At 37.0% G+C, this 27,260-nt stretch overlaps 1 protein-coding gene across 8 annotated transcripts in view; it reads right to left on the bottom strand.

Moving 5' to 3' along the window:
• Positions 1–2,980: 2,980 nt before the first annotated feature.
• ZFAND4 (zinc finger AN1-type containing 4) overlaps positions 2,981–27,260 on the bottom strand; it is a 90,207-nt gene continuing 65,927 nt past the window's right edge. For 6 of the 8 annotated variants that reach the window (XM_058697029.1, XM_058697028.1, XM_058697033.1 and 3 more), the window contains 5 exons: positions 22,862–23,009; positions 11,633–12,808; positions 10,632–10,686; positions 4,891–5,008; positions 2,981–3,908 (listed from right to left, as the gene is read on the bottom strand). In XM_058697029.1, the coding sequence (XP_058553012.1) occupies positions 3,773–3,908; positions 4,891–5,008; positions 10,632–10,686; positions 11,633–12,808; positions 22,862–23,009 (1,633 nt within the window). In that variant the 3' untranslated portion in view covers positions 2,981–3,772. Of the gene's footprint in view, positions 3,909–4,886; positions 5,009–10,631; positions 10,709–11,632; positions 12,809–22,861; positions 23,010–27,260 lie in introns of those variants that run through there. The other 2 variants (XM_058697030.1, XM_058697031.1) reach the window with 2 other exon arrangements.

Here is a 27,260-nt window from a genome sequence, read left to right as displayed (position 1 = left end):
CTTCCCCTTAACAACAGCCCCCCAGCACTGCCTTGTGGCAGTCTCTCTCTTACTGTCCTGCCCACCTCCCTTGCCATGTATTCAAAAAACTTCTATCTCTGTCGTCTGCCTCTACTCAATAGGGTCATCCCACAGGATGTTTCTGACAACCCTTTCTAAAACAACAGTCCTATCTATGTCACCCTATTGTGCTTGGTTTTTGTTCTTAGCACTTATTACCATCTGTGGCAGAGCCTTTACAGCTCATTAAATATCCATTCCCCACCACCATAACTCTGGCAAATGGGTAAAGCCATAAGACTAGTTCTAACCAATGGGCTAGGGGCAGAATATAATACACTTCTAGATAAAATCATTTAAAAGTCAATGTGAAACCTCTAGCTTTCCCTCCCCACCCCCCCCACCCCCCCAGCTGCAGCAATCTTAGAGAATCAGCCTGAATCTCCTCATCAGCTACCCTGGGAAGTTGCCTGACTCACAATTTTGCGTGGGTGAGGAATAAACTTTGTTGTGCTAAACCACAGAACTTTGGGGGTTAATTTGTTATCACAGCAATATATAGAATCTATTCTGGTCTGGTTCAGGTTTCCATAAAATTTATACGTTGAACTCCTAACCCCCAGTACCTCATATTGGGACTGTACTGGAGACAGTGTTAGAATAGGCAGTTAGGTTCTAACAGGATACCTGGAGGCCAGCAACAAGGAAGTCCTGACCAGCTATCAGGGAAAGTCAGAGGCCTGTCCTGGCAGCACTCCACAAGAAACCAGATCAAACCAGACAGACCCAAGATGGAGGATGCTGTGACAGGAAACCCATGACCAAATTAGAAAGAAAAAGTGAGAAACTCTGCTTCTCACCCAAAGTAACAACGATTCCGCCCCCTAGTTAAGAACTGTCAATAAACCCAACCCTCAGGCACATAGCTCTCTACCTTGCGGCTCTCATATCTCATCATACAGTTTCCGCTTTAACAAACTTTCCTGTTTCCATTACTCGTCTGCTGTGCTGTGTGCCCGCAAGATAAGGTCATTAGGGTGGTCCTGATCAAGATTGGTGTCCACATAAGAAGAGACTAGAACACAGCTGTGCATAGAGGGAAGACCATGTGATGTCACAGGGAGAAGGTGGCTGGCTATCTGCAAACCGAAGACAGTCTCAGAAGAAACCGACCCTGCCAACTCCTGGATCTCTGACTTCTAGCCTCCAGAATTGTGAGAAAATAGATCTGTTGTGTAAGCCCCCCAGTCTGTGGTACTTTGTTATGGTAGCACTAGTAAATGAATACAGCATCCTAACATACTGATACTCCATCTGGAATATTCTTGTATTTATTTTTCCCCTAGAATGTAAGCATGCAATAAAAGCGGGGATGTTTAGTGGAGCACTACATCTACAGCACTTAACAATAGTGCCTGACACCTAACAGATGCTCCAATAGACTTGCCATCTTGTGCAATTCAAAGTCAAAATGATACTGTGGCAGGTTCCATGAAGGAAAAGTATATGGTAGGATGAGGAAGGGTACTAGACAAGAATACATGAGGGAAGGCTTTCTTCCAAAAGTAGTGATGGAGTCAGCATCTGAAAAACCAGTAGTTATTAAGGAGAAACTGGCTGAGAAAACTAAAAGAAAGTCATTGTGGGCAAATTCCAGAAAGTTGGGAGAAAGAGTGCAATTTGAGGCTGGAGAAATTGATGGGGGCCAGATCACAGGGGCCTTACTAGGAAGAATGATTAAGAATTTGGGTCATTTTAATCTAAGAAAAGAAGAAGTTACTGATATATTTCAAGCATTGATATGCTCAATTTTTTCAAGCTCACTACAATTGAAGTGTAGAATATGGGATCATATAAAGGACCACAGAACTAATTCAAGAAGTCTAGTTAGGCAGCAGTTACAATAGGTCAGGTGAAGCCTATGGTAATATGGACTAGGGTAACTGCAGAGGAGTAGGTGAATTTCAGATAAGTGATATAACTAAAAAGAATGGACTGGTATGGACTAAATGTATGTGTGTCCTCCAAATTCGTATGTTAAACCTTAACCCCCAGTATGGCTGTATTTGGATTTAAGGAAGTAATTGAGATTAAGGGAAGTCATATGAGTGGGGCCCTGATCCCATAGGATTAGTGTCCTTAAAAGAAGAGACACCAGAGAGCTCCACGTGTCTGCACACCAAGGAAAGGCACACAATGACAAGACACCCCTCCAAAAGCCAGGAAGAAGCAATCTTACCAGGAAACCACCCTGAGGAACCTTGATCTGGGACTTCCAGCCTCTAGAAACTGTGAGAAAATTAATTTCTGTTGTTTAAGCCACCCAGTCTAAGCATACTTTGGTATGGCAGTCTCAGCAGACTAGCATACTAATAAAAATTGGGAGTATGGAGGTAATGTCTAGTTCATTCAGCTTTGCATGGAGAAAGAAACCCTGTCGAGCACCCTAAATTAGCTTTCTGGAACCACTTCAGATCCCACTGGGGTTGGGCTAGAGTTGCAAAGTCTATCTGGGTTGCCTGCCAGCTGTTTACCAGGGTTCAGGATCAGATTCAACTAAGCTTCCATGAAGCAAGTGAACTCCCAAAAGCTTGAACAGTGTATTGGTTACATCTGGGGAGCAGGGCCCTTATACCTTAAATGAATACCTTTATTCTTAAGAGTCACTTTTTCCAAGTAGAATAAATTATTGATTTATTTAATAGTTTTATTTAAAAAAGTCTTAGGGCACCTGGGTAGCTCAGTTGGTTGAGTGTCCAACTTCGGCTCGGGTCACGATCTCACTGCTCATGAGTTCAAGCCCTGGGTTGGGCTCTGTGCTGATAGCTCAGAGCCTGGAGCCTGCTTCAGATTCTCTGTCTGCCTTGCTCTCTACCCCTCGTGCTCTCTCTTTCTCTCAAAGATAAACATAAAAAAACATTTTTTTAAGTCTTTATAAAAGAAAAAAGTATTGTACGTAATCAAATAATCACACTCATAATGAAATTGAATATTTATTTGAATTTCTCCTGGTAATAGCACTCAACATATAAGAAAAACAAACCAAAATATGAGATTTTGTTTTAAATATAGCCATTTTTCAAAAAGTGAAAAGGTGGATTCTATATTTAATGGCAACAAGTGAGACACCTTCTATTATAAAACTGCCATTCAAAAAAGTATCTTTTAAGAAATATATAGTATGTTTAACATGATGTGTTTTATGAATGGATACATATCTGAATGCCAATCTGAATATGGAAGAAATATGTGTGTTAAAACTACACTGGGAAATGAAATGTTCTTTTTTATAAAAAGTAGTCTGAAATAAAAGGAACTTGTTAGTAAATTCAATAAATTTTTACATGGGATTTAAAAAAAAAAAATCTCCACCACCCACCCACCCCCCTCAAAAAAGTGGTGGATTTGAGTAGAGCCATTATGTGACGGCACATTTCTGTACACTGTGGAAGCTGGTTTACATAGTCAGTGATAACTTCCTAAAGTGCATCTTTTGAAGACTTGTCTAGTAAAATTGCAATGTCAAATATAAAATACTTAACACAAGACATGCAGTAACAAAGTTAAATCATTATAAAGTTTTTAAAACTACTTTTAAAACATTTGATTGACCAAAGAATAAAGATGTCAAATATAGTAGCATTCTTTCTCCAACAGTGAGCACCGTATGCTTTTTTCATTTGGCAAATCTTTTGGAGTCGAACAGATATAATGCAGTCTGAACAGTATTTCTTCTGTCACTGTAATACAATTCCCAGGCGCAGAGCAAGAGCTAGATTTTTGGAAGTTTGGGTGCATTAACCACAGGATTTGCCTCCTGTAAGTATCTCCTCCCTGCACTCTTGTAATCATAGGTGCAGCCGTGAGTTTCTGCATAACGATGAGATGCACAGAAGTTGTTTCCACATCTAAAGCACAAAAAAGTTCATGTGAATAGTCACATTTTAGAGAGGCTCATCTCCTTGGGAGATGAGAGCTTGACTTCCAGTATCCAACAGGAGCCCTGTGGTTCTCTTTAGCAATTTTCAGCACTGACATTTCCCTTGCACTCATAAACCAGCACAAGTGCCCCCCAAAGAGAATTAACTGTCCATGAATACGAAAGTTTAAAATAAAGGATCTATTATGAAATGAAACAGGATATAGATTTTTATGAAATGGTAAAATTGCAAAAGCTGATAGATATATCTACCATTTCTCTTGTATCTAGTAAACCTGGGAGAACTGAATTTCTAACAAATTCGGTCTCAAAAAAAAACTACGTAAAACCTAACTATGTCATAAAAGGATTTTTAAAATGTTTCTCGCAACAAGATGAACTGTTTCTATCTGAACAGAATGCACTCTAAAAAGCAGCAGTTGTTTTTAATGCCTGGACTCAAACTAAGGGCAGACACGATCCCCAGAGTGATTGATTGATATTAATCAATGCTAATGAAAGAAATAATTATGAGAAAATTCACTACTTTTTGTGAATAGATTATTCCTCTGTTTTGAAATAAAACTGTACCATATAATCATTAAAATTAATAGTACATTTACTTTAAATTTTTTTTGTTGTTGTTCAATTTAAAAAAGAACCTTGGAGGAGGGATTCTTCCAAGTGGCATTCAAACAAAAACCACGCATATCTATCATAAGACAAAGTACACTCTGCCACTGGTTTAAATCTCCCAACTTGGAGGGCAGGAGAGGATCTCATGATTTATAAACTCATGAGCTGTCTACTTCGTCCTTACTTCAGCCACTTAGGAGCTCAAATAAGGGCTACCATCTGAACATCATCTTAATGATGTTACGAATAGCCAATTTAAAGAAGGTTTTATATTGTATCCCCATGCTGGGTCACCACAAAAAAAGCATCTCAGCTTTTCCAGTCAGCCAACCTGCCTGCATTCGTAGCTAGTAGCCAGTCCAGTTTTCTTTCCACAGAGAAAACAATGCTTTGCTGCTTTCTTCTTTGTTTGAACTGGGGCTTTCACGGGTGGGAGGTGATGAGTACATTCTCCTGATTAATGAAAGGACACCTTGATTACTACAGGCATAAAATGTTAAATGTGAAATGTGAAATAGTATTAAGCAAAACACAAAACACAACCCCATCACAACAAATTTCTTGGCCATAAAAAATTAATTTGTGCTATATTTATATCCAAAATTATCTACAAAATCTACAAGTAAGGATACAGTAGAACTGTTATATTTTTAAAGATGAGGTGGGTTTCTACTGACTGAGACTTACATTTTTAGGGCTTCTGTACACACCAGTATTTTTCTGATTATTTCTAAGGGCAATCAGTAATTGTAAAGTACACCAAACCTTGACAGAGAATTAAGAAAAAGTCTGGTTCAAAATCATTCTTATGAGGCCTCTGAGAAACAATGTATATGTAATACAAACACCCTATTCTTTTACGCCAAGAAGGAGCACCAGGGTATCAAGAAACTGGTCTTTTAGTCCTGATTACATCATTGAAATTACAGTTGTCAAACCACAGGCAAGTTATTTATTCTTTCAAAACTCCAATTTGTTCTTTAAAAAAATTTTTTTTAACATTTATTCATTTTTGAGAGACAGAGAGAGACAGAGCACAAGTGGGGAAGAGCAGAGAGACAGGGAGACACAGGATCCGAAGCAGGCTCCAGGCTCTAGAGTTGTCAGCACAGAGCCCGACGCGGGACTCAAACCCACGAACCATGAGATCATGACCTGAGATGAAATCGGATGCTTAACCAACTGAGCTACCTAGGCACCCCCATTTTTAAGATAACATAACGTGGTTTTCTCCCTTATGTTTCTAAGTGTTTTAAGGTCAATTCAGTTCTCACATGTAAAAAGCATCCTGAAATTTTTAAATGTTGTAATTATATAAAATACCATATTATCAATAGTGACTAACATGGTGCACTGCTCAATTTCACAGTACTACCTTTCCAAAAAATAGTTACTGAATTTTGTACTACTGTAATGATTTTATGTTTAAAAAACAGCATATCTGTTATTACATAAGAATAATTAAATCAATTTCTTTAACTACTAGGTGAAATTCTCTTACAACTAAGCAAAATTCCAACAAACCTGACTCAAGCAGAGAGGCTCAAAGTCACCATCCACAGTTGTTATAATAACAGTACAAGCACATGGTGCTTGGTGGCACTAAAAGGCCAAGAAGCAAGAGGCAAACAAAGAAAACAGAACAAGGGGAAGGAATGAGAAGAAAAATGCTGGGTCTAGGTGGTACTGGTGCCTATTCTCCACTATTTAAAAAAGGTTTGAGAGACCTCGGCTTAATGTTTATATGGCAGCTAAAAGTCTTTGAAGATCCTTCAAGGGTTCAAAAAACTGGAATTACAATGAATTGGTGCTATGCCTTTTGCCACCCAGAAAGGATGCTGGATATACAAACCCAGTAACTTTAAGTCAGCTTTATTACCAGTCTGAAATACCTTCCCATTTCCTAGATCTTGCCCCAAATTGGAAACTAACTGAATGACTCCTAATGGTAGAAACAAAATTGCAAACAACTAAGTGAATGATTCCCAGTGGTGCCCTGGCACCAACTCAATTAGCACTTTCTTCTTCAAGTGCACTTAAGAGTTATCAAGAACAAAGGTGATGGGGTACTTTCCACTTCTTAAAAAACGAAAATAAGGGGCGCCTGGGTGGCGCAGTCGGTTAAGCGTCCAACTTCAGCCAGGTCACGATCTTGCGGTCTGTGAGTTCGAGCCCCGCGTCAGGCTCTGGGCTGATGGCTCGGAGCCTGGAGCCTGTTTCCGAGTCTGTGTCTCCCTCTCTCTCTGCCCCTCCCCCATTCATGCTATGTGTCTCTCTGTCCCAAAAATAAATAAAAATCGTTGAAAAAAAAAAAAAATTTAAAAAACGAAAATAAGCATTTGCACAGGTCACAGAGGAAAGGCATATAATACCAGATATCTTCTGGAAGCTCATCTGATTGTAATTATCTTCGAAATTCAGGTTTAGGATATTCTTCCTCAATGGAATAATCTAATGATAATTATTTAATTAGTTCAGTGTAGTCATATTTTCCTTTTTTCTTTCCTTGGAACTGCTTAACTCAATGTTTCCCAAACTTTTTTCATTCAAGAACTCTTTTTGAATGTGCAGAAACACAAGACACAGTACGAGTTGGCACAGACACATAACTGCAGTCTTCTCCTACAAGAATAGTTTCTATACGTGCTTCTACCTACCGGAGAAAACCATTTATTAGTTACCTACTCCAAGTCAGGACCCATCACTAATATATAGGTTTGCTACTATTCTTCAGACTGGCATTCAGGGTTTGTATGTCCAATATGATACCTTTCCAACTTTCCAGAGTTGTTTTCTGTCACTTACCATATCATACCCACTCTGAATGAAGCACTAGACCCATTCACAGGTGCAATTGCTTCTAAAAATTCTAAATGGGTGATGTGCATTAAGGAGGGCACTTGTTGGGATGAGGACTGGGTGTTATACGTAAGTTTGAATCACTGGGTTCTACTCCAGAAATCAATATTACACTGTATGTTAACTAACTTGAACTCAAATAAATAAATTTAAAAATAAATAAAATAAAATAAAATAAAATAAAATAAAATAAAATGCTCTATTTCAACCTCTATTTCATTTCCAGGTGCAATCATATGTCTAAAATCATATGTCTAAAATTTGGTAATCATATGTCTAAAAATGATAACTGGAACTATGAGGATGGGTAAGATTTCCAAGGGAGACCCTATAGTAAAAAGCAAAGAAAACCAGTGGAAGAATTTAACAAATTAATTAAATAAAATGTATACCAAAACTCTCATGGACTCTTCAAGGACATTCAGAATGATACAGTTATTACTGAAAGGAAATGGCAGCAAGTTACATGGCCCTTGTTTGGGTAATCATCACTGCAGGCAGTAGTTGATGGCTTGACTTAAACAAAATTAACCAAAAGAATGTATACCTGGGGACAAGCAGAGGGCTGGTAAAACAAGTAAAGAAAAAGAAAATCAGGTTTAACAAAATGAAACAAAAACAAAACTCTACAGCAATATGATAGCCCAGAATAAAAGAAGAAGAAGAAGAAGAAAAAGAAGAAGAAGAAGAAGAAAGAAAGAAAGAAAGAAAGAAAGAAAGAAAGAAAGAAAGAAAGAAAGAAAGAAAGAAATGAAACAGAGAGAAACAAAGGAAAAGAAACTATTTCAAGAAGGAGGCCCACAAGAATCAAACAAGGTGAGGATACAGAAGCATCCACTGGATTGAAATTGTGGTTATCTTTGGTGACCACAGCATCAACTATTTCAGAGGAAGAGTGAGAAGAGAAATGAAAAAGCACAGAAGCTCAAATTAGAGTTAAAAGTAGATAAATTATAGTGTGTGGTATTGGCATAAAGACAGGCAATAAAGAACCCAGAAATAAACCCTCACATATAGGATGAAATGATTTTTGACAAGGATACCCAAGACAATGGGGAAAGGACAGTCTTTTTAACGAATGGCACTGGGAAAACTGGATATACACATAATGAATGGCACTGGGAAAACTGGATATACACATGAAAAAGAATAAAGTTGGACCCTTATATTACACCATATATACAAAAATATATACATTAAAAAATTAATTCAAAATGTATCAAAGACCTACCTGGAAGACATACATAAAACTCTTAGAGTAAAATATAGGAGGAAAACTTCATGAAGTTGGACTTGGCAATGATTTATTGGACACAATACCATAGGCACAGGCAACAAAGGAAAACACCAACAACATGGACTGCATGAAAATTAAAAACTATTGTGCATCAAAAGACACTATCAGTAGAATAAAAAAGGGAGAAATATTTAGAAGAAAATATTTGCCAATCACATATCTGATAAAGAGACCAGTATCCAGAATGAGAACACCTAAAACTCAGCAATAAAAAATGAAACAACCCAATTTAAAAAGGGGCAACATATTTGAACAGACATTTCTCCGAAGAAGATGTACAAAAGGCTAAGCACATAAAAATATACTCAACATCACTAATCATCAGGGAAATGCAAACCAAAACCACAGTGAGATACTACCTCATACCTATTGGGATGTCAATTATCAAAAACAAACAAACAAGCAAAACAGAAGATAACAAGTATTGGTAAGAATATGGAGAAACTGGAAACCTAATACACTGTTGGTGGTAATGTAAAATAGTGCAGCCACTATGGAAAACTGTATGGCAGTTACTCAAAAAATTAAAAATTGAATAAACATGTGAGCCAGAAATTCCACTTCGGGAATTTCTGAGTATATACTCAAAAAAATGAAAAGCAGGGTCTCAAAGAGATATTGGGGCACCCATGTTCATAACAGCAGTATTCACAAGAGCTGAAATGTGGAAGCAACACAAGTCTCCATCCACAGATACATGGATAAGCAAAATGCTGTATATACATACAATGAAATATTATTCAGTCTTAAAAAGTATGGAAACTCTGACACATGCTACAATATGGATGAACCTTGGGGACACAGTGCTAAGTGAAGTCAGGTACACACAAAAAAACAAATGCTGTATGATTCCACTTATATGAGGTACTTCAAGGAATTAGAATTAGACAGAAAATAGAATCATGGCTGCTAGAGGCTGGGGTGAGCGGGGCGGGGGGATGAGGACTTAAAAATGGGTACAAGTTTTCAAGATAAAAAGAATTCTGGAGATGGATGGTGGTGATGGTTGCCCAACAATGTGAATGTTTTATATAATGGCATTGAGTTATACACTTAAAAATGGTTAAGACGGTAAATTTTATGTTATGTATATTTTACCACAATTAAAAAATTGAAAAAACATGGATATATTAAGACTTTAAAACTCTGGGCCTTATGTAGAAGTGAAAAATAAACCCTAAGTACTCTTTAAAGGCATAAAACTCATGTGACAACCATAATATATATTACATTGGTTGTGACATCAGTTTTATATACTTTCATATAAAGTATCCTTTAGAACCCTGAGGCTAGAAAGGTGGTACATCTTTGGTAATGAGCTCCCACCCCTAGTCTGAGTCTAAAATTTCAAAAGATGATGATCATAATGGCTTCCTTGGAGATTAGGACTGGCCAATGCACCTTTAAGGCGTTATTGGCAGAAAGGAGTGCCAATGTTGCAGCTACTTCTGCTACTGTGCTTTGGAAAGGGCTGATTCAAGGACCGTCTTTTTCTTTTATCCAGAAATAATTAGTTCATCAAAAGGAGCTCTTCCTACTCTCCTTCATATTGGATTATGATGTCAAGAAACACCTCTCTAGGATACTCTTTCGAAACCCAACCAGCAGCCCAGCATGGCTCTAGAGTGGCCAGTGACAGAGGGTTGTGGAATTACACATTAATTCTTCATCCTTCCTGTCTTTTCACTTAGACTATATCTTTCCCCAGGCAACAGAGACCTCAATTTCAATTTTTGTTTTATTCTTCAAGTATGTTCTACAGTCAGTTCTAATAGCCATTTTCCTCAGTGGAACAAAGTTTAGGGAGAGTTTACTCCATATATACCACAAAGAACCTTCCTCTGATTTCTCTCTGAAAAAAACAGTATGCATAATGAAGTGATTGTTAGGCTTATATTTTCACAATTATCTGTAGCTTACCTACTCTTTTCCCTGCTGCTGTGTTATTTCCATTCATTCCAATGCCACGGGCAGACTATAATCAAAACACAAAACATCTACAGAGGTAAGTTAATGGAGAACAGAAGAAAAGATCACTAAACATGAAATACTTGTATTTTATTATGGAAATGCTGTTGGGCTTTCATTTAATTAAATTAATTTGACATCTGATTCTCACATGCAGCAATACTGTACGTATTTTTCTTTAAGAGAAGAAAATTTGATGGTGTAAATAAAAGTTCTTATATGGGGGGCGCCTGGGTGGCTCAGTCGGTTAAGCATCCGACTTCGGCTCAGGTCACGATCTCACAGTCCGTGAGTTCGAGCCCCACGTCGGGCTCTGTGCTGACAGCTCAGAGCCTGGAGCCTGCTTCAGATTCTGTGTCTCCCTCTCTCTCTGACCCTCCCTCATTCATGCTCTGTCTCTCTCTGTCTCAAAAATAAACATTTAAAAAAAAAAAAAAAAGTTCTTATATGGAAAAAATTAAAAATATTTAGCGTTAGGGGCACCTGGGTGGCTCAGTCAGTTAAGTGTCCAACTTTGGCTCAGGTTATGATCTCACAGTTTGTGAGTTCAAGCCCCACGTCGGGCTCTGTGCTGACAGCTCAGAGCGTGAAGCCTGTTTTAGATTCTGTGTCTCTCTCCCTCTGCCTCTCCCCCACTTATGCTTAGTCTCTCTCTCTCTCTCTCAAAATAAATAAACATTAAAATTTTTTAAAAATATTTAGTGTTAAAAATAGATGATAAATTGTTGACACAAAATTATTTTTCAAATTACAATTCTCAATTTAGGGCTAACACCTTATTTAAAATTCAACTATCAAAAAGATTTTCTACAAACTAGATTAACATTTTAAGAGAAACTTATAAAAAGAATTCAACCTTCAGCCTCCTCCCTTAAGTAAACAAAAAACAAATATGTAATATGATGAATAACTACAAGGTTAACTAGTAGAACATATTGCAAACAAATACTTACTAGAAAAAAATCTGTAGGTTCTAACAGGGGAGAATTTTTCCTAAAGCTTTCTTCCTGAGAATGCTGGAGACTTGTAGACAGCCCCATTCCAGAGGTCCGAATCCTGCCTGCCCCACGCATGCTCTGTAAGCTATCTCTGCTTGCACTCCGGCCCAGCGAAGCAAGAAAACCTATATTATTTACACAACCAACAGGCTCTTTGGAAGCCTTGTTTGCCATTTCTGTGATATCCCGAGCCTCAACTTTAGAAATAATATCAGCTCTTTTCCCAGGTGAATCAACTTTAACAGCACGAAAGCGAGTAGTCCTAGAGAAAGAAGAATCAGTTATATTTCGAACATCTAGTGACCGAAGCACATTTTGTGAAGCAGAAGACTGGAGATTCCCAGACTCAAAACATTTGGACTGTCTCTGTGGTTTCACCAGAGAATTATGGAGTGACATTGGTGTAGAACAGCGAAGAGGTGACAAGAGTCTATTCTTGTGAGGACTTAATTCATGGTGGTCGAGAACTGTAGTTTCTACTGATTCACTGCTCAATATTCTTGCAACATGTTTAAGATGCTGTTCTGCAGCTTTCAACCCTTTATCATCATTACAGAGTAAGAACTCTGGATTTACCTTCTGTGTGCCTTCTAAGCCAATGCTCTGTTCATCGGTGTTTCCTTCTGTAAATAAAGCAAATGAACCCACTTCAAGTGGAAGTGATTCTTCAGTTACACATTCTTCTGAAGTTGGAAATAAGGTAGTGTCATCCTCTTTATTGGATGACAAATTTCCTGAAAAGTGTTTCGTCCGCCTAGGCAGGAATGATCCAAGATGGAGAACAGAATCAGCAAGCTCCTTGTCATTTTCCAACTCGGTATGGGGTATCCGAGGTGGTAGTTTGATCCTACCATTGGAATGAGACAGTGCGTTCATCTCCCAGTTATCCTCTTCCTTAAGAAAATCGCTAGCAATAGATGATATGGGTCTATCAGTGGGGGGCACAGTTGCCAAACTTGAAACGGCATTGCTGGAAGTTTCAGGTAGACATGCATTCCCAGCAGAAGGTAAACAAGACTGCCCAATGTGGGGGAGAACCCTTAACAATCTGTGGCGAGCAGCTGCCGTGGAACTACCAGAAGGTCGAGGAGCTATAGGTGGACGAGGTTTTACCTTGACAGCTTTCTTAGGCTAAAAAAAAGAGTGAATATATAATTCCTTACAGTCATTTTTGTCTACCCATTAACAAAAATTAATGAAGGAGGAAAATGTCATTTACTGCAGCACTGGCATTTTGATTACCTCAATCTAAAACGTCTTAAAAGATTAAAATCTGAAGTTTAAAACTGAGATGAATTTTGCTCTCTTCCTCCACGGAGTATAATTTTCTGAAAATATTAAAAATAATTTTATTTATCTTCCTCACTACTGATTATTTTCCAGAGTTTTGCTGAGAAGAAAATTCACTGAGTATACTAGATATGATGTTACTCACCTATTTTAGCTCCCCAACAATTTTTCCTAGCAAGATGAGTAAGTGTCAGCTACACAGGTACTACAGAAAAGAGTTAACAGGCCTACACTGCTATCCTTGAAAAGGCCTGCCTTCCAGGATGGCCCTTGGCTAGCTTCTGGGAACTTGTATTTCAAGAGGGTTCCCACCACCCTAGCAGAAAAGGTGCCTAACTTGTTTGTGCAAGCACTATGGTTTACGCTAAACACTGGCTTTCCTTCTGGGTGTCTGGCCTTTTGGTACTGGTACATGCTAGACAGAGGGTGCCTACATGAACTGCCCCAAATAAAACCCCTGGGCACAGACTCTCTAATAACGTTCCCTGGCAGACAATAATATTCCATATGTACTGACACAGCTCATTGACAGAGGGATAAAGCATGTCCTATGAGACTCCACTGGGAACGGGATTCTGGGAAGCTTGTGCTTGGTTTTCTCTGGACTTGAGCCATAAGCCTTTCCCCTTTGATGATTTTACTTTGTACCCTCTTGCCGTAATAAATCTTATCCATGAATCCAACTATATGCTGGTCCTGTGAGTCTTCCTACCAAATCATCAAACTGTAGAGTGGTCTAGGGGTCCTCAATATAGTAAGTTTTAATAAAAGTATCACAACAATTTATGATGTTATGGATAAATTTAAAAATGGAAGGATAAAGTAGCAACCTAAATGCCCATCAATAGATAAATGGATAAAGAAGATGTGCGATGTATGTATAACGGAATATTACTCGGGCATAAAAAGAATGAAATCTTGTCATTTGTGACAATACACATAGACTTTGAGGTATCATGCTAAGTAAACTAAGTCAGAAAAAGTGAAATACAACATGATTTACTTACATATGGAATTTAAAAAATAAAACTAACAGAAAAAGCAGAAACAGATCCATAAATTTAGAGACCAAACTGGCATTTGCCAGAGGGAGAGAGGTAGGGGGATAGGCAAAAGGGGATGAAGAGGAGTGGGAGATACAGGTTTCCAGAATGACTCAGTCAGGAGGATAAAAGGTACAGCATAGGGAATACAGTCAATAGCGTTCTGGGGTGACAGATGGTAGCTGCACTTGTGGTGAGCATAACAGCAGAATATACAGAGCTGTGCAAACACTATGCCATACACCTGAAACTAATGTAACATTGTGTGTCAACTATATTTCAATTAAAAAAAAAAAAGTTAATGGAGAGATAAAGAAAGCAAAATAAGGGGCGCCTGGGTGGCTCAGTCGGTTAACTGGCCGACTTCGGCTCAGGTCATGATCTCGTGGTCTGTGAGTTCAAGCCCTGCGTCGGGCTCTGTGCTGACAGCTCACAGCCTGGAGCCTGTTTCAGATTCTGTGTCTCCCTCTCTCTCTCTCTCTTTCTCTGACCCTCCCCCGTTCATGCTCTGTCTCTCTCTGTCTCAAAAATAAATAAACGTTAAAAAAAATTAAAAAAAAAAAAAGAAAGCAAAATAAGTTCATTGATTATAAGTAATAAGTAAGAGTCAAAAGATATCTCTCAAAAATGGAAAATAAAAGAATAGAAGGTTAAGTAAGGAAAAAGCAGATAAAGGACATGATAATAAATATTAATCTAAAGTTAAACAATAGATGGGGCACCTGGGTGGCTCAGTTGGTTAAGTGCCTGACTTTGGCCCAGGTCATGATCTCAGAGTTCGTGAGTTCAAGCTCCGCATTGGGCTCTGTGCTAACAGCTCAGAGCCTAGAGCCTGCTTTGGATTCTGTGTTTCCCTCTGTCTCTGCCCCTGCCCCTTCCCTGCCCATGCTCTGTCTCTGTCTCTCTCTCCCTCAAAAAAAAAATAAATAAATAAACATCAAAAAACAATTTTTTTAATAAAGTTAAACAATAGAACAAAAGGCTTCTGAAGTACCAAAAAGTACACACTCACACACACACACATCCATACATACACAAAAGAAAAGAGACCATTAGAATACTGTAAATATATCAAAATAAGACATTTGAGACCATATATGAAAGTCATACTGCTAAATATAAATGTGATTAAGTTACCTACTTTTTTAAATTTCAAACTGGTTCACAAAGCAAAAAGCCAACTCTATAATGTATATAAAAGATACACCAAAAAGCAATTTAAAAGTTAACTTTGGGGCACCTGGGTGGCTCAGTTGGTTAAGCAGCCGACTTCGGCTGCTCAGGTCATGATTTCGCAGTCCGTGAGTTTGAGCCCCGCGTCAGGCTCTGTGCTGACAGCTCAGAGCCTGAAGCCTGTTTCAGACTCTGTGTCTCCCTCTCTCTGACCCTCCCCTGTTCATGCTCTGTCTCTCTCTGTCTCAAAAAAAATAAACGTTAAAAAAAATTTTTTTTTAAATAAAAGTTAACTTTATTTGATTTTTAAAATTTTTAAAGATTTTATTTTTATGTAATCTCTACATCTAACGAGGGTAAGCTCTTAATCTTGAGGTTGTGAGTCTGAATCCCACAATGAGGGCAGAGATTACTTGGAGAAAAAAAAAGTGTGCCTATAAGTGAATTCTAAAAGACATGGGAAAAGGTATACCAAGTAAATGAAGACAGTAAGTTATCAAGGGTTATGGGCCTGATATCTGGCAAGGAAAATTTAAGCTGAAAGGGATGGAACACTTTATAACAGCTGCAGTAAGCAGTATAATTAAAATGTAACCGTGTAGGGGCGCCTGGGTGGCTCAGTCAGTTAAGCGTCCAAATTCTGCTCAGGTCATGATCTCGAGGTCGTTGAGTTCAAGCTCTGCATTGGGCTCTGTGCTGACGGGTTGGAGCCTAGAGCCTGCTTCGATTCTGTCTTTCTGTTTGTCTGTCTGTCTCTCTCTTGCTCTCTGCCCCTCCCCCACTTGTACTCTGTCTCTTTTTCTCTCTCACTCAAAAATAAACATTAAAAAACCTTTTTTTAATAAATAAAATAAAAGTTTATGAAACAGTAACACAAGTACCTTCTTAAAGCAAAAAACTATGGAAGATGAAAAAGGAAATACACCAACGTCCACCAATAATGGACTTTCAGGTATATTATTTTTATCAAAGAAACATTAAGCTGACCAAAACAAAGGAAATGGGGAATCCAAACAACTGACCAACAAGGTCAATCTTATAGTTATCTATCAAACTTTTACCCTGATGATAGAGAATGAATCATCTTCTGACGTATACATGGAATATTCATGCAGAGTGATATTAGATCACAAATAATCAGGTTTTATTAAGTAGAAATATAAGCAACATTATCTGATTTCCATAAAATCATTGTTTTTAATTTCAATAAAACTAGAAATCAAAAACAATGACAAAACAAAAAGCTTCTCTCACCAAGAATTTTTCTAAATGCTATTAAACAACTCTTGGATAAAAGGGGAATATCAACTAAAATTGCAAATTTTCTTTAAAAAAAAGTAAAATTACTGCAAACTGACATGTGCCTCCTGATGTTTTGCACTGAGAAGAATGCATCATATAAGTAATATTCCTGCCAACAATGTTTAACCTGCATCCAATCATGATGAAACAATCAGACAAATTCAAACTGAGGATATTCCACTGGGACAAAGAGAAATTAGAATATCGATGACAGAATGTGTATCAATGATAAATCATGTGTATGGTAACTGTATTGTGGTTATGTAGGAGAAGACCCTTGTTCTGCAGAGATATATGCAGAATGAAGTATTTAGGGGGAAATGATATCTGCAACTAATTCCCAAATGGAATGGTGAAAAAATAGGGAGAAAGCAAATGTGAAAAAATGTTAATTGATGGGTCAAGCTAAAGTGCCTATGCAGGTCTGCTGTGCTACTCTTACCACATTTCTGAAAGACTGAACATTTTTCAAAACACAAAAGGTAAAATAAGTATTCAGACAAATGCTGAGAGAATCCACTGTTAGAAACCTTTACTAAATGAAAAGAAGTACTAAAAGAAATGATTCAGAAGGAAAATAATCCTTGAAGGAAGCATGTAATCGCAGGAAAGAATAAAGAGCAACTGAAAAGGTAAATATTCAGCAATGTTGCAGGATATAACATCAACATGCAGAAATCTGTTGCATTTCTATACACCAATAACAAAGAAGCAGAAAAAGAAATCAAGAAATCAATCCCATTTACAACTGTACCAAAACCAAGAATATACCTAAGAATAAACCTAACTACACATGAAAAGATGCTCAACATCACTCATCATCAGGGAACTACAAATCAAACCACAATGAGATACCACCTCACACCTTTCAGAATGGCTAAAAGTTAACAACTCAGGCAACAGATGTTGGCGAGGATGTGAAGAAAGAGGAACTCTTTTGCACTGCTGATGGGAATGCAAACAGGTGCAGCCACTCTGGAAAATAATATGAAGATTCCTCAAAAAATTAAAAATAGAACTACCCTACAACCTAGCAACTGGACTACTAGGTATTTATACAAAGGATACAAAAATGCTGATTTGAAGGGGCACATGCACCCCAATGTTTATAGCCACACTACCGACAATAGTCAAAGTATGGAAAGAACCCAAATGTCCATCAACAGATAAATGGATAAAGAAGATATGGTAGGTATATATATACAACAGAGTATTACTTGGCAATCAAAAGGAATGAAATCTTGACATTTGCAACAAGATGGATGGAACTAGAGGGTATTATCCTAAGCATAAAAAGTCAGAGAAAGACAAATATATGATTTCACTCATTTAAGAGTGAATTTAAGAAACAAAACAGATGAACATAGGGGAAGGGAAGCAAAACTAAGATAAAAATGGAGAGGGAGACAAACCATAAGAGACTCTGTTTAAATACAGAGAACAAACTGAGGGTTGCTGGCAGGGGTGTTGGGTGTGGGGGATGGGCATTACAGAGGGCACTTGTTGGGATGAGCACAGGGTTTTATATGTAAGTGATGAATCACTAAATTCTATTCCTGAAATTATTACTATACTATACATTAACTTGGATTCAAATAAAAATTTAAAAAATAAAGAATAAACCCAACTAAAGAAGTAAAAAATCTGTACTCTGAAAACTATAGAAGACTTACAAAAGAAATTGAAGAGGACACATGGGGCACCTGGGTGGCTCAGTCGGTTAAGCACCCAACTGTTGATTTTCATTCCTGTCATGATCTCATGGTTCATGGGATCAAGTTGGGCTCTGTGCTGACTGCAAAGACCCTGCTTAGGATTCTCTCCCCATCTCTCTGTCCCTCCCACACATGCTTTCTCTCTTAAAATAAATAAACATTAAAAGAAAAAAGAGGACACAAAGAAATGGAAAACCATTCTCTACTCACAGGTTGGAAGAACAAACATCATTAAAATGTCTATACTACCCAGAGCAATCTACACATTTAATGCAATCATCAAAATACCACCAGAATCTTTTGCAGAGCTAAAACAAACAATCCTAAAATTTGGATGGGACCACAAAAGACCCTGAATAGCCAAAGCAATCCTGAAAAACAAAAAACTGGAGGCGTCACAGTTCTGAACCTCAAGCTATATTACAAAGCTGTAGTAATCAAGACAGCATGGTACTGGCACAAAAACAGGCATACAAATCAATGGAACAGAACAGAAAACCCCAGAAATGGACCCACAACTGCATGGTCAACTAATCTTTGACAAAGTTGGAAAGGATATCTGATGGGAAAAAAAGACAGTCTCTTCAACAAATGGTGTTGGGAAAACTGGATAACAACTTACAGAAGAATAAAACTAGGCCACGTTCTTACACCATATACAAAAATAAATTCAAAATGGATGAAAGACCTAAATGTGTGACAGGAAACCATCAAAATCCTAGAGGAGCAAATGACAAGATTTCATTTACCTCTTTGAACTTGGCTGTAGCAACTTCTTACTGGGCACATCTCCAGAGGCAAGCAAAAACTATTAGGACTTCATCAAGATAAAAAGCTTCTTTACAGGGAAGGAAACAATCAACAAAACAAAAAGGCAACCTACAGAATGGGAGAAGATACTTGCAAATGAGATATCAGATAATGGGGTAGTATCCAAAATCTATAAAGAACTTACCAAACTCAACACTCCAAAAACAAACAACCCAGTTAAGAAATGGGCAGAAGACATGAACAGACATTTCTCCAAAGACATACAAATGGCTAACAGACACATGAAAAGATGTTCAACATCACTCATCATCAGGTTAATACAAATTAAAACCATGATGAGATACCACCATATATCTGTCAGATGGCTAAAATTAACAACACAAGAAACAACAGGTATTGGTGGGGATGCTGAGAAAGAGGAACCCACTTGCATTGTTGGTGGGAATGCAAACTGGTGAGGCCACTTTGGAAAACAGTATGGAGGTTCCTCAGAAAGTTACAGATAGAACTACACTGTGACCCAGCAATTGCACTATTAGGTATTTATCCAAAGGATACAAAAATACTGATTCAAAGGGGCATATGTACCCCCATCTTTATAGCAGCACTATCAACAATAGCCAAAGTATGGAAAGAGACCAAATGTCCATTGACTGATGGATAAAGAAGATGTGATATATGTATACAATGGAATACTACTCAGCCATCAAAAATAATGAAATCCTGCCATTTACAATGATGTGGGATGGAACTAGAGTGTATTATGCTAAATGAAATAAGTCAGGTAGAGAAAGAAAAATACCATATGATTTCATTCATATGTGGAATTTAAGAAAGCAGATGACCATAGGGGAAGGGAAGGAAAATAAAATAAGATAAAAACAGAGATGGAGGTAAACCATAAGAGACCCTTAACTATAGAGAACAAACTGAGAGTTGCTGGAGAGGAGGGGAGTGGGACACGAGCCTGATGAGTGATGGACATTAAGAAGAGTGCTTGTGATAAGCACTGAGTGTTGTATGTGTTATATGTAAGTAGAATCACTAAATTCTACTCCTGAAACCAATCCTACACTGTATGCTAATTAACTTAAATTTAATAAAATCTTAGAAGAAAAATAAAACTTCAAAAAATAAAAAATAAAACTTGGTTGTAAAATAATACAAATATACATAACACTAGTGAACTGTATTAAACTTAAAAATGTACATTTTTACCACAATTAAAAACAATTTAAAAATTTTAATTATAAAATCTATGTGTGGATAAATGGGTGTTCACTGTAAAATTCTTCCAACTTTGCTGCATGTTAGAAAAAAATTACAGACCAATTCCCCAGATAAACAAGACTCCTAAATAAAACATTAGCAAATTAAACATAAAGATATAAAAAAAAAAATTCATCACAACCAAGAGTAGTTCATTCTAAGAATGTAAGAATGATTTCACATTAAAAAAACAAATTCATCATAGTATCAGAAGATTTTTATTTAGTGCAAAATGATTTTCAATGTCTCTTTGACTCATCAATTACTTAGAAGTGTGTTATTTCCAAAATATTCGACTTTCCAGATATCTGTTATTGATTCTTTACTTTATTCCATTAGAGTAAGAACTTTTTGTATAATTTGAATATTTTAAAATTCATTGGGACTTGTGTGACAGCACACAATATGGTTCTGAGTGCACTGAACAAGAATGTGTACCCTGCTGTTCTTTGATGCAGCATTCTATAAATGTCAATTGGGGCAGGTAGGCTGGTAGTGTTGTTCAAGTCTTACATCCTCTCTGATTTTTCCATCTTTTCCACCAGTTTTTTGAGAGTGTGTGGAATTCTTCTAAAATAACTATGGATTTGTCTATTTCTCTTTGTAGCTTTTGATTTATGTATTTGAAGTTCTGTTATTAGGTGCATAAAAATTTAAGATTGTGAGGAAAGATTTTTTCAATACAGCTAGATCAACTGTTCTCCATCTAGAAAAAATTATCTTTTCCCTACTTCACATTATGTTTTTTATTTTTTTTTTAATGTTCATTTATTTTTTGAGAGAGAGAAAGAGTGTGAGCAGGGGAGAGGAAGAGAGACAGAGAGACACAGAATCCAACGTAGGCTCCAGATTCTGAGCTATCAGGACACAGCCTGAAGAGAGGCTCAAACTCATAAACTATGAGATCATGACCTGAGCTGAAGTCGGTCACTTAACTGACTGAGCCACCCAGGTGCCCCCACATTATACTTTTTTTTAAAAAGGATGGACCATATACCTAAATGAGAAAGGAACAATTACAGAACTTTTCCAAAACTGTTTGGCATTGTGACTAAAGCTACACATATACTCTGCAAGTCCATTCCTAGGTTTATAACCCAAATAAAAGAATGCATATGTCCACCAAAAACATGTATAAGAATGTCCACAGCATCTCTACTGTTGAAAGGCAAACACTAGAAAAAACCCAACGTGTCAAAAAGAGGAGAGAAACAAAGTGAAGTAGTCATACAATGGAATAGTACAAAGCAGTAAAAAAGAAAGAACTGATACTCACAACATGGATGAATTGCAAAAGTGTTATGCTGAGCACAAGAAACCAGATAAAAAATAAAAAAGAGGGGCACCTAGGTGGCTTAGTCGGTTAAGCATCCAACTACTGATTTTGGCTCAGGTCATAATCTCACAGGTGTGAGATCAAGCCCCATGTCAGGCTCCAGGCAGAGTGTGGATCCTGCTAAAAATTTTCTCCCTCTTTCTCCCTCTCTCTGCCCCTCCCCCGCTCCTGCTCTCTCCCAAAATAAATAAACATTAAAAGTCTATTCTATATGATTTCGTTTATACAAAGTTCAACAACTAGAAAACTAATTTATGGTGACATGTATAAGAATAGTAGTTATTTCTGGAAGTAGGGAAAGGTTATGAGAAAATCTGGAGAGAAAGATAGGTCTTATTTTAATCTAGGTTGTACCTACCTGAGTATATATAAATGTAAAAATTCATCAAGCTATACATTAAAGATTTGTAAACCTTATTATATGTATATATTTCAAAAAAGAAAAAGGGATGGTCTATTAATACAGTGAAAAGCAAAGTAACAGAATAGTGATATATATATATGTGTGTGTGTGTGTATGCGTGTGTGTGTGTGTGTGTGTGTGTGTGTGTGTGTATAGCAAAGGACTTATATCTAGAATATATAAAGATCTAAAAAAAAATTCAGTAAGTAAAAACATAACATTCAATAGAAAAATACCCAAGAAATCTGAATGGGCATTTTATAAAAGGGATATCCAAATACCCATAAACATGCGAAAAGTGCTCAACTTCATTAGTCAAAGAAATGTAAATTAAAACCACAATGTGAGGCCACTACACATCAACCAGAATGACAAAAAGAAAAAAAGAAGGATCATGCCAAATGTTGGTAAGAATATATGCAACTCTCATTCACTACCAGGAAGAATGCTAATTGGTTCAATTACTTTGGAATCACTTTGGAAAACTGACAGTATCCAGTAAAGCTGAACATAGGTATATTCTTTATCAAAACCCAAATAGGAGAGATATCCATGATAAGCAAATATTAACAGAGCATTTCAAAAAGTAACTATGGGAAGATTGAGATTAGGCTATTTTCTATTATCTTTCTTAGCACCAGACCTCTGAAATTTAAAAAAAAACATGAGTTAGTTTAAGTGCAGCATATCATAGTAAATGTATTGGTGGCCTAAAAAAACAATTCATTGCTTTTAATATCTCAATAAATAACTGAGGCCAGAAACTTGAAATGAGTAGTATTTTATCAATAATTTGTTTTCACAATTACCCACAGACCTCAACGCTGTGAGCCCCGCAGGGATAAACTAGAGAAAAGCCTGGCCAAATGCCGACAGCTTCACCTTTTTGCTGAGATTCATGTTCTCCATCTTAGCCTTCAGCAGCTTCATCTTATTCATAGTTATTGAATTTTCAATGATCTGTTGCCCAGAAGGAGAAGGCTCAGTTTCTTCATCCTCATCAGTATACAGATTATACACAGAACCACCACTGCAGAGAAAACAATAATTACTATTGAGATGTGTCTGATTCCTGCCCAATGACTAAAAATGCTTTATGTGCAGTAGAAACTACAGATGCTGCTAATGACAGATAAGTAAATCTTGTCAATGTAAATTCAAGGCAAATGTATTTCAAACAATGTACTTCTTCGAAAAAAAATTAAATAGGGTGAAATATCATGATCCTGCATTACTGAAAATCTAGCACAGCTAAGCTTTTCTGAAGTCAGTATACAACAAGTGAAGGTCTTCTGGCACCTGTATCTACTCCCACAAGAGCAAACTCCATTTCCACAAAACTGCACTGATTTCATTTTATCAGCCAAAGCTGATCATCTTGAAACCTAGACCAAAGGATGATCCGAATTCCATTAACCATAATGAAAAACAAATTAATACACCAAAGTCCAGATTTTTAAATTCATCCCGAGAGGATTTTCACTAAAAAAGGAACACACATTGTTGTCTTCAGAAAATATCTGTTTTAAAGAACAATGAAAAAATAAGAATGACTTAATATTTTTCTCAGTATTTGGAAATATAACCACCTAGAACAGCATATATTTTAAAATGAAAAAAAGAAACTCCGGTCAAGTCATAACACAAATTATTAAACATGTAAAACATCTGAACTACTGACCAGTCACCATGACATTTATTCATAACGTAATTATTATTTGGAGCCCCATCTCTTTGACTGCATAATATAATGGCACTTGTCACACGATCCTCATATTTATACTTATATGTCTATCTTTCCCTCTCACTCCCCACTATGTAAGCAAGGTAAAAGCAGATATTAGGCCTTGTTCATCTTCCTAGTCTCAGTGCCTAGCGCAGTGCTTGACACATAGCCAATAAATATTTGTTGAACTGAACACAAACATTAGTGAAATTTCATTCAGCTTTTTCAATAAAGCAAAATTACAATGATAAGGGTTTGGGAAAAACACAAGCTCAGCATATTTATGGAATGACTAAGATTTTAAATAGAGAAGATTAAGAATGTGTATTGGTCAGGGTGCCTGGGTAGCTCAGTCAGTTAAGCGTCCGACTTCGGCTCAGGTCATGATCTGACAGTTTGTGAGTTCGAGCCCCACGTCAGGCTCTGTGCTGACAGCTCAGAGCCTGGAACCTGCTTCGCATTCTGTGTCTCCTTCTCTCTCTGCCCCTCCCCCACTTGTGCTCTGTCTCTCTCTGTCTCTCAAAAATAAATCTTAAAAAATGTAAAAAAAAAAAAAAAATTAAAAAAAAAAAAAGAATGTGTATTGATCACCATGCCTGATTTACCTATAGGAAAACTAAAGTATGTATCTTAGCTAAAAAAGTATGAGGGTTAACAAAATTTCCTGTTCTATACGGTTTTAAGAAATGGAAACAATTTAGGATGGCCTTAAAAATAAGGGCATATTCCCTAACACTTCACAAACACATACTCCACCACATAAAGGCAAAGTCGAGAATGGAAAGCCCCTTTCTTAAAACTTTACATAGTGACAATGACGACATTTTGAAAACATGGATTAATTACATGCACAGCAGGTATGGGTAGCAGAAGGAAGGATGGTGGGAATAGGTCTCCATAAGCAATTTAGTCCCTAGTGTTTGACCTGTGACCATCCCTTCTCCCTACTGCAGATGCCACAGTATGAAAACTGCCACAATGGGAACAACACTAAATTAACACTGCTATCATTTACTGAACGCTACTCCGCCAGACTCTTTCTACATGTCATTTCTAATCCTCACAAAACTATATATGGTGACATCATATCTCATTTTATAAATGAAGAAGCTGCAGTTCAGAGAGGTTTTACTAAATGGTAGACTTAACATTCAAATCCCCTGGTTCCAAAACCTATTCTTTATACTATTTCCTGTTGCTTCTTCAGGCACCAAACAACAGACCTTACTGCACCATGCTGTGAACCCCCAAAAGTGAACAGAACTTACAACATGTGAGGGCTCTTGTCTCGAAGTTAACTATACCGGAAAAGGCGGAAGGAGTGAAGATTTTTGCCAGTGCACCCTTGGAAACGGAAGAAATGACTCAAGTATATTCTATCCTTGGTCATCTTGCAGTATTTTAAGTGCTCTGTCATACATTCTATGGTTATTTTAACTTTAAGTACCCATACTGAATACTGAAAGAGGTTTCTGACTCAACTTTCCTGTCATAAAAAATTGGTCCTTTACTGTTTTCCACAGAGAACACTGTGTCTGTGTTTGCCTGCACACTGTGTACATATATGTATTCTAAAAAGTAGAGTCATGATAACTATTTCATTGGATCCATTTTCAAGTAAAAATACACTTTTAAATTCACCTAATTTTTTTCAAAGAACCACATTACTGTGTTTTCTCTCACAAAGCATAGACTCAGGAGAGCAATTAAAAGCCAATCACAATTTCTTTCAAAATAGAAAAAGGTTACTAGACTAGGATAACAGTCATTTATAAATTCAATCTACAAATATCTTTCTTAGTACTTAAAAACTGTAAGTATTTTCTTAAATTTCTAGACATTTTCTTGAATGCTATATTTAAATTTTTCTAAACATTTTAATCTAATATTGTGATTAAAGAATAAAATATTGAACAAATGAATATCTTTCCCAACATGAATATTGTTCACCCCAAAGCCAAGTCCTCACATGACTTTCACAGACAAGTTACCATTTAATTAAGTCTCGCCTTGCCTCCTTTGATTTCTTCCCACTTAAACAAGAAGTAAGGTGGCATGATTAACTATAAAGATTTAAGACTCAACACGATTGATACTAGATTTTCTATCAAATGAATTAAATTAGCATGCAATTCTCATTGTTTCTTCTTAGAGTAAGAGTTGGCAAACCATGGGCACAGGCCAAATTCAGTCTACCACTTATTCTTGTGCGGTCCACAGAATGGTTTTGACACTTTTAAATAGTTGAAAAAAATCAAAATAACATTTCATAATGTTAAATTATATGAAATTCACATTTGTGTCCACAAATAAAGTTTTACTGGAACACTGCCACACCACTGATCACATATTACAGAAGGCTGCTTTTGTACTACAATGGTAGAGTTGAGTAGCCACAACAGAATTGTATGTGGCTCTCTCTCACAGCTTGGCACTGTGGTTTGGCACACTACAAATCACAGTGGCACAGTCATAATTCAACAGCATTTTGAGTGCCATGTGTATCACTGTACCATGACATTTATACACACACACACACACACACACACACACACACACACACACAGAGGCACAGGCACATACACATACCTAACTTGTCAAAACGAGAGTGGACTTTGAATGCTACAGTTTTTAGGCACAGTAGAGAATGGATTATTTCACTCAATTAAATGGCAAAGCCCCATGTGTATTATGCAGTGACATTTGGCCATGTTAAAGAAAAACAACTTATTTGGGTATTACCACACTAAGGACTCATCACACTATTCCCAACTTGCTGGAAAAGAGTCAGAAAAATCAGAAAATTAAAAATGAAATATTTCATCAAAGTAGAATTTCTTCACAAAAATAAAAAATGAAAATGAGACTGCACCCAAAGTAAGTTTCTGAGTGGCTTATTTATGAACTAAGCAAGAAAATCTGTTTGCCAAAAGTGAATTAATTATATTGGGTTTGATCACAGCAATTGAAGGAATGTGTCCAGAAAAAATAAACTTGTTTAAACATTACTGCTTTGGCAAGAACAATTTCTTGAAGAACTGACAACAGTCAACTAAAAAATAAAGCAAATGATTTAGATTTCTTTCCCTTGGCTTTTGATGAGTTGACATAAGTTATGAGTACCGTTCAGTTGTTTTTGCTTATCAGGGCATCAATACCAACTTTGAAGTTAGTGAAGAACCAGCCTCTATGAGTAGTCTGCATGCAACAACTACAGGTAAGAAGAGGTTCAAACAAATGGCTAAAACAACTTGAAGTGAAGTCTCCTACAATTAATGAAGTAAAAATATGTGTGGAACAGGGAAAACAAATTTACAAAGTTAATGAAAATGTAAGGTGTTTAGAGACGATGGTTACTCTATTCTTCACCAGCAGGTATTCAGGAGTAAATATTTGAATCTATCATGTGTTACTGAACCAGTAGGGTCCACAGTAGTAACCATTTCTGGCTCATGGACTTAACCATAAGTTCATGTCTTGACAGTAGTTTTACTATGATTCTATTAGCTCAGGACTAACACTGAATTCTTCTGAAGAAGAACCGCCTTTAACTGC

Source organism: Neofelis nebulosa, chromosome 13, assembly GCF_028018385.1.
Source record: "Neofelis nebulosa isolate mNeoNeb1 chromosome 13, mNeoNeb1.pri, whole genome shotgun sequence".
In the NCBI taxonomy this organism is placed as follows: Eukaryota; Metazoa; Chordata; class Mammalia; order Carnivora; family Felidae; genus Neofelis; species Neofelis nebulosa.
Note: the sequence above shows the minus strand (reverse complement) of the source record. Positions and strands in the feature narration are given on the sequence as shown.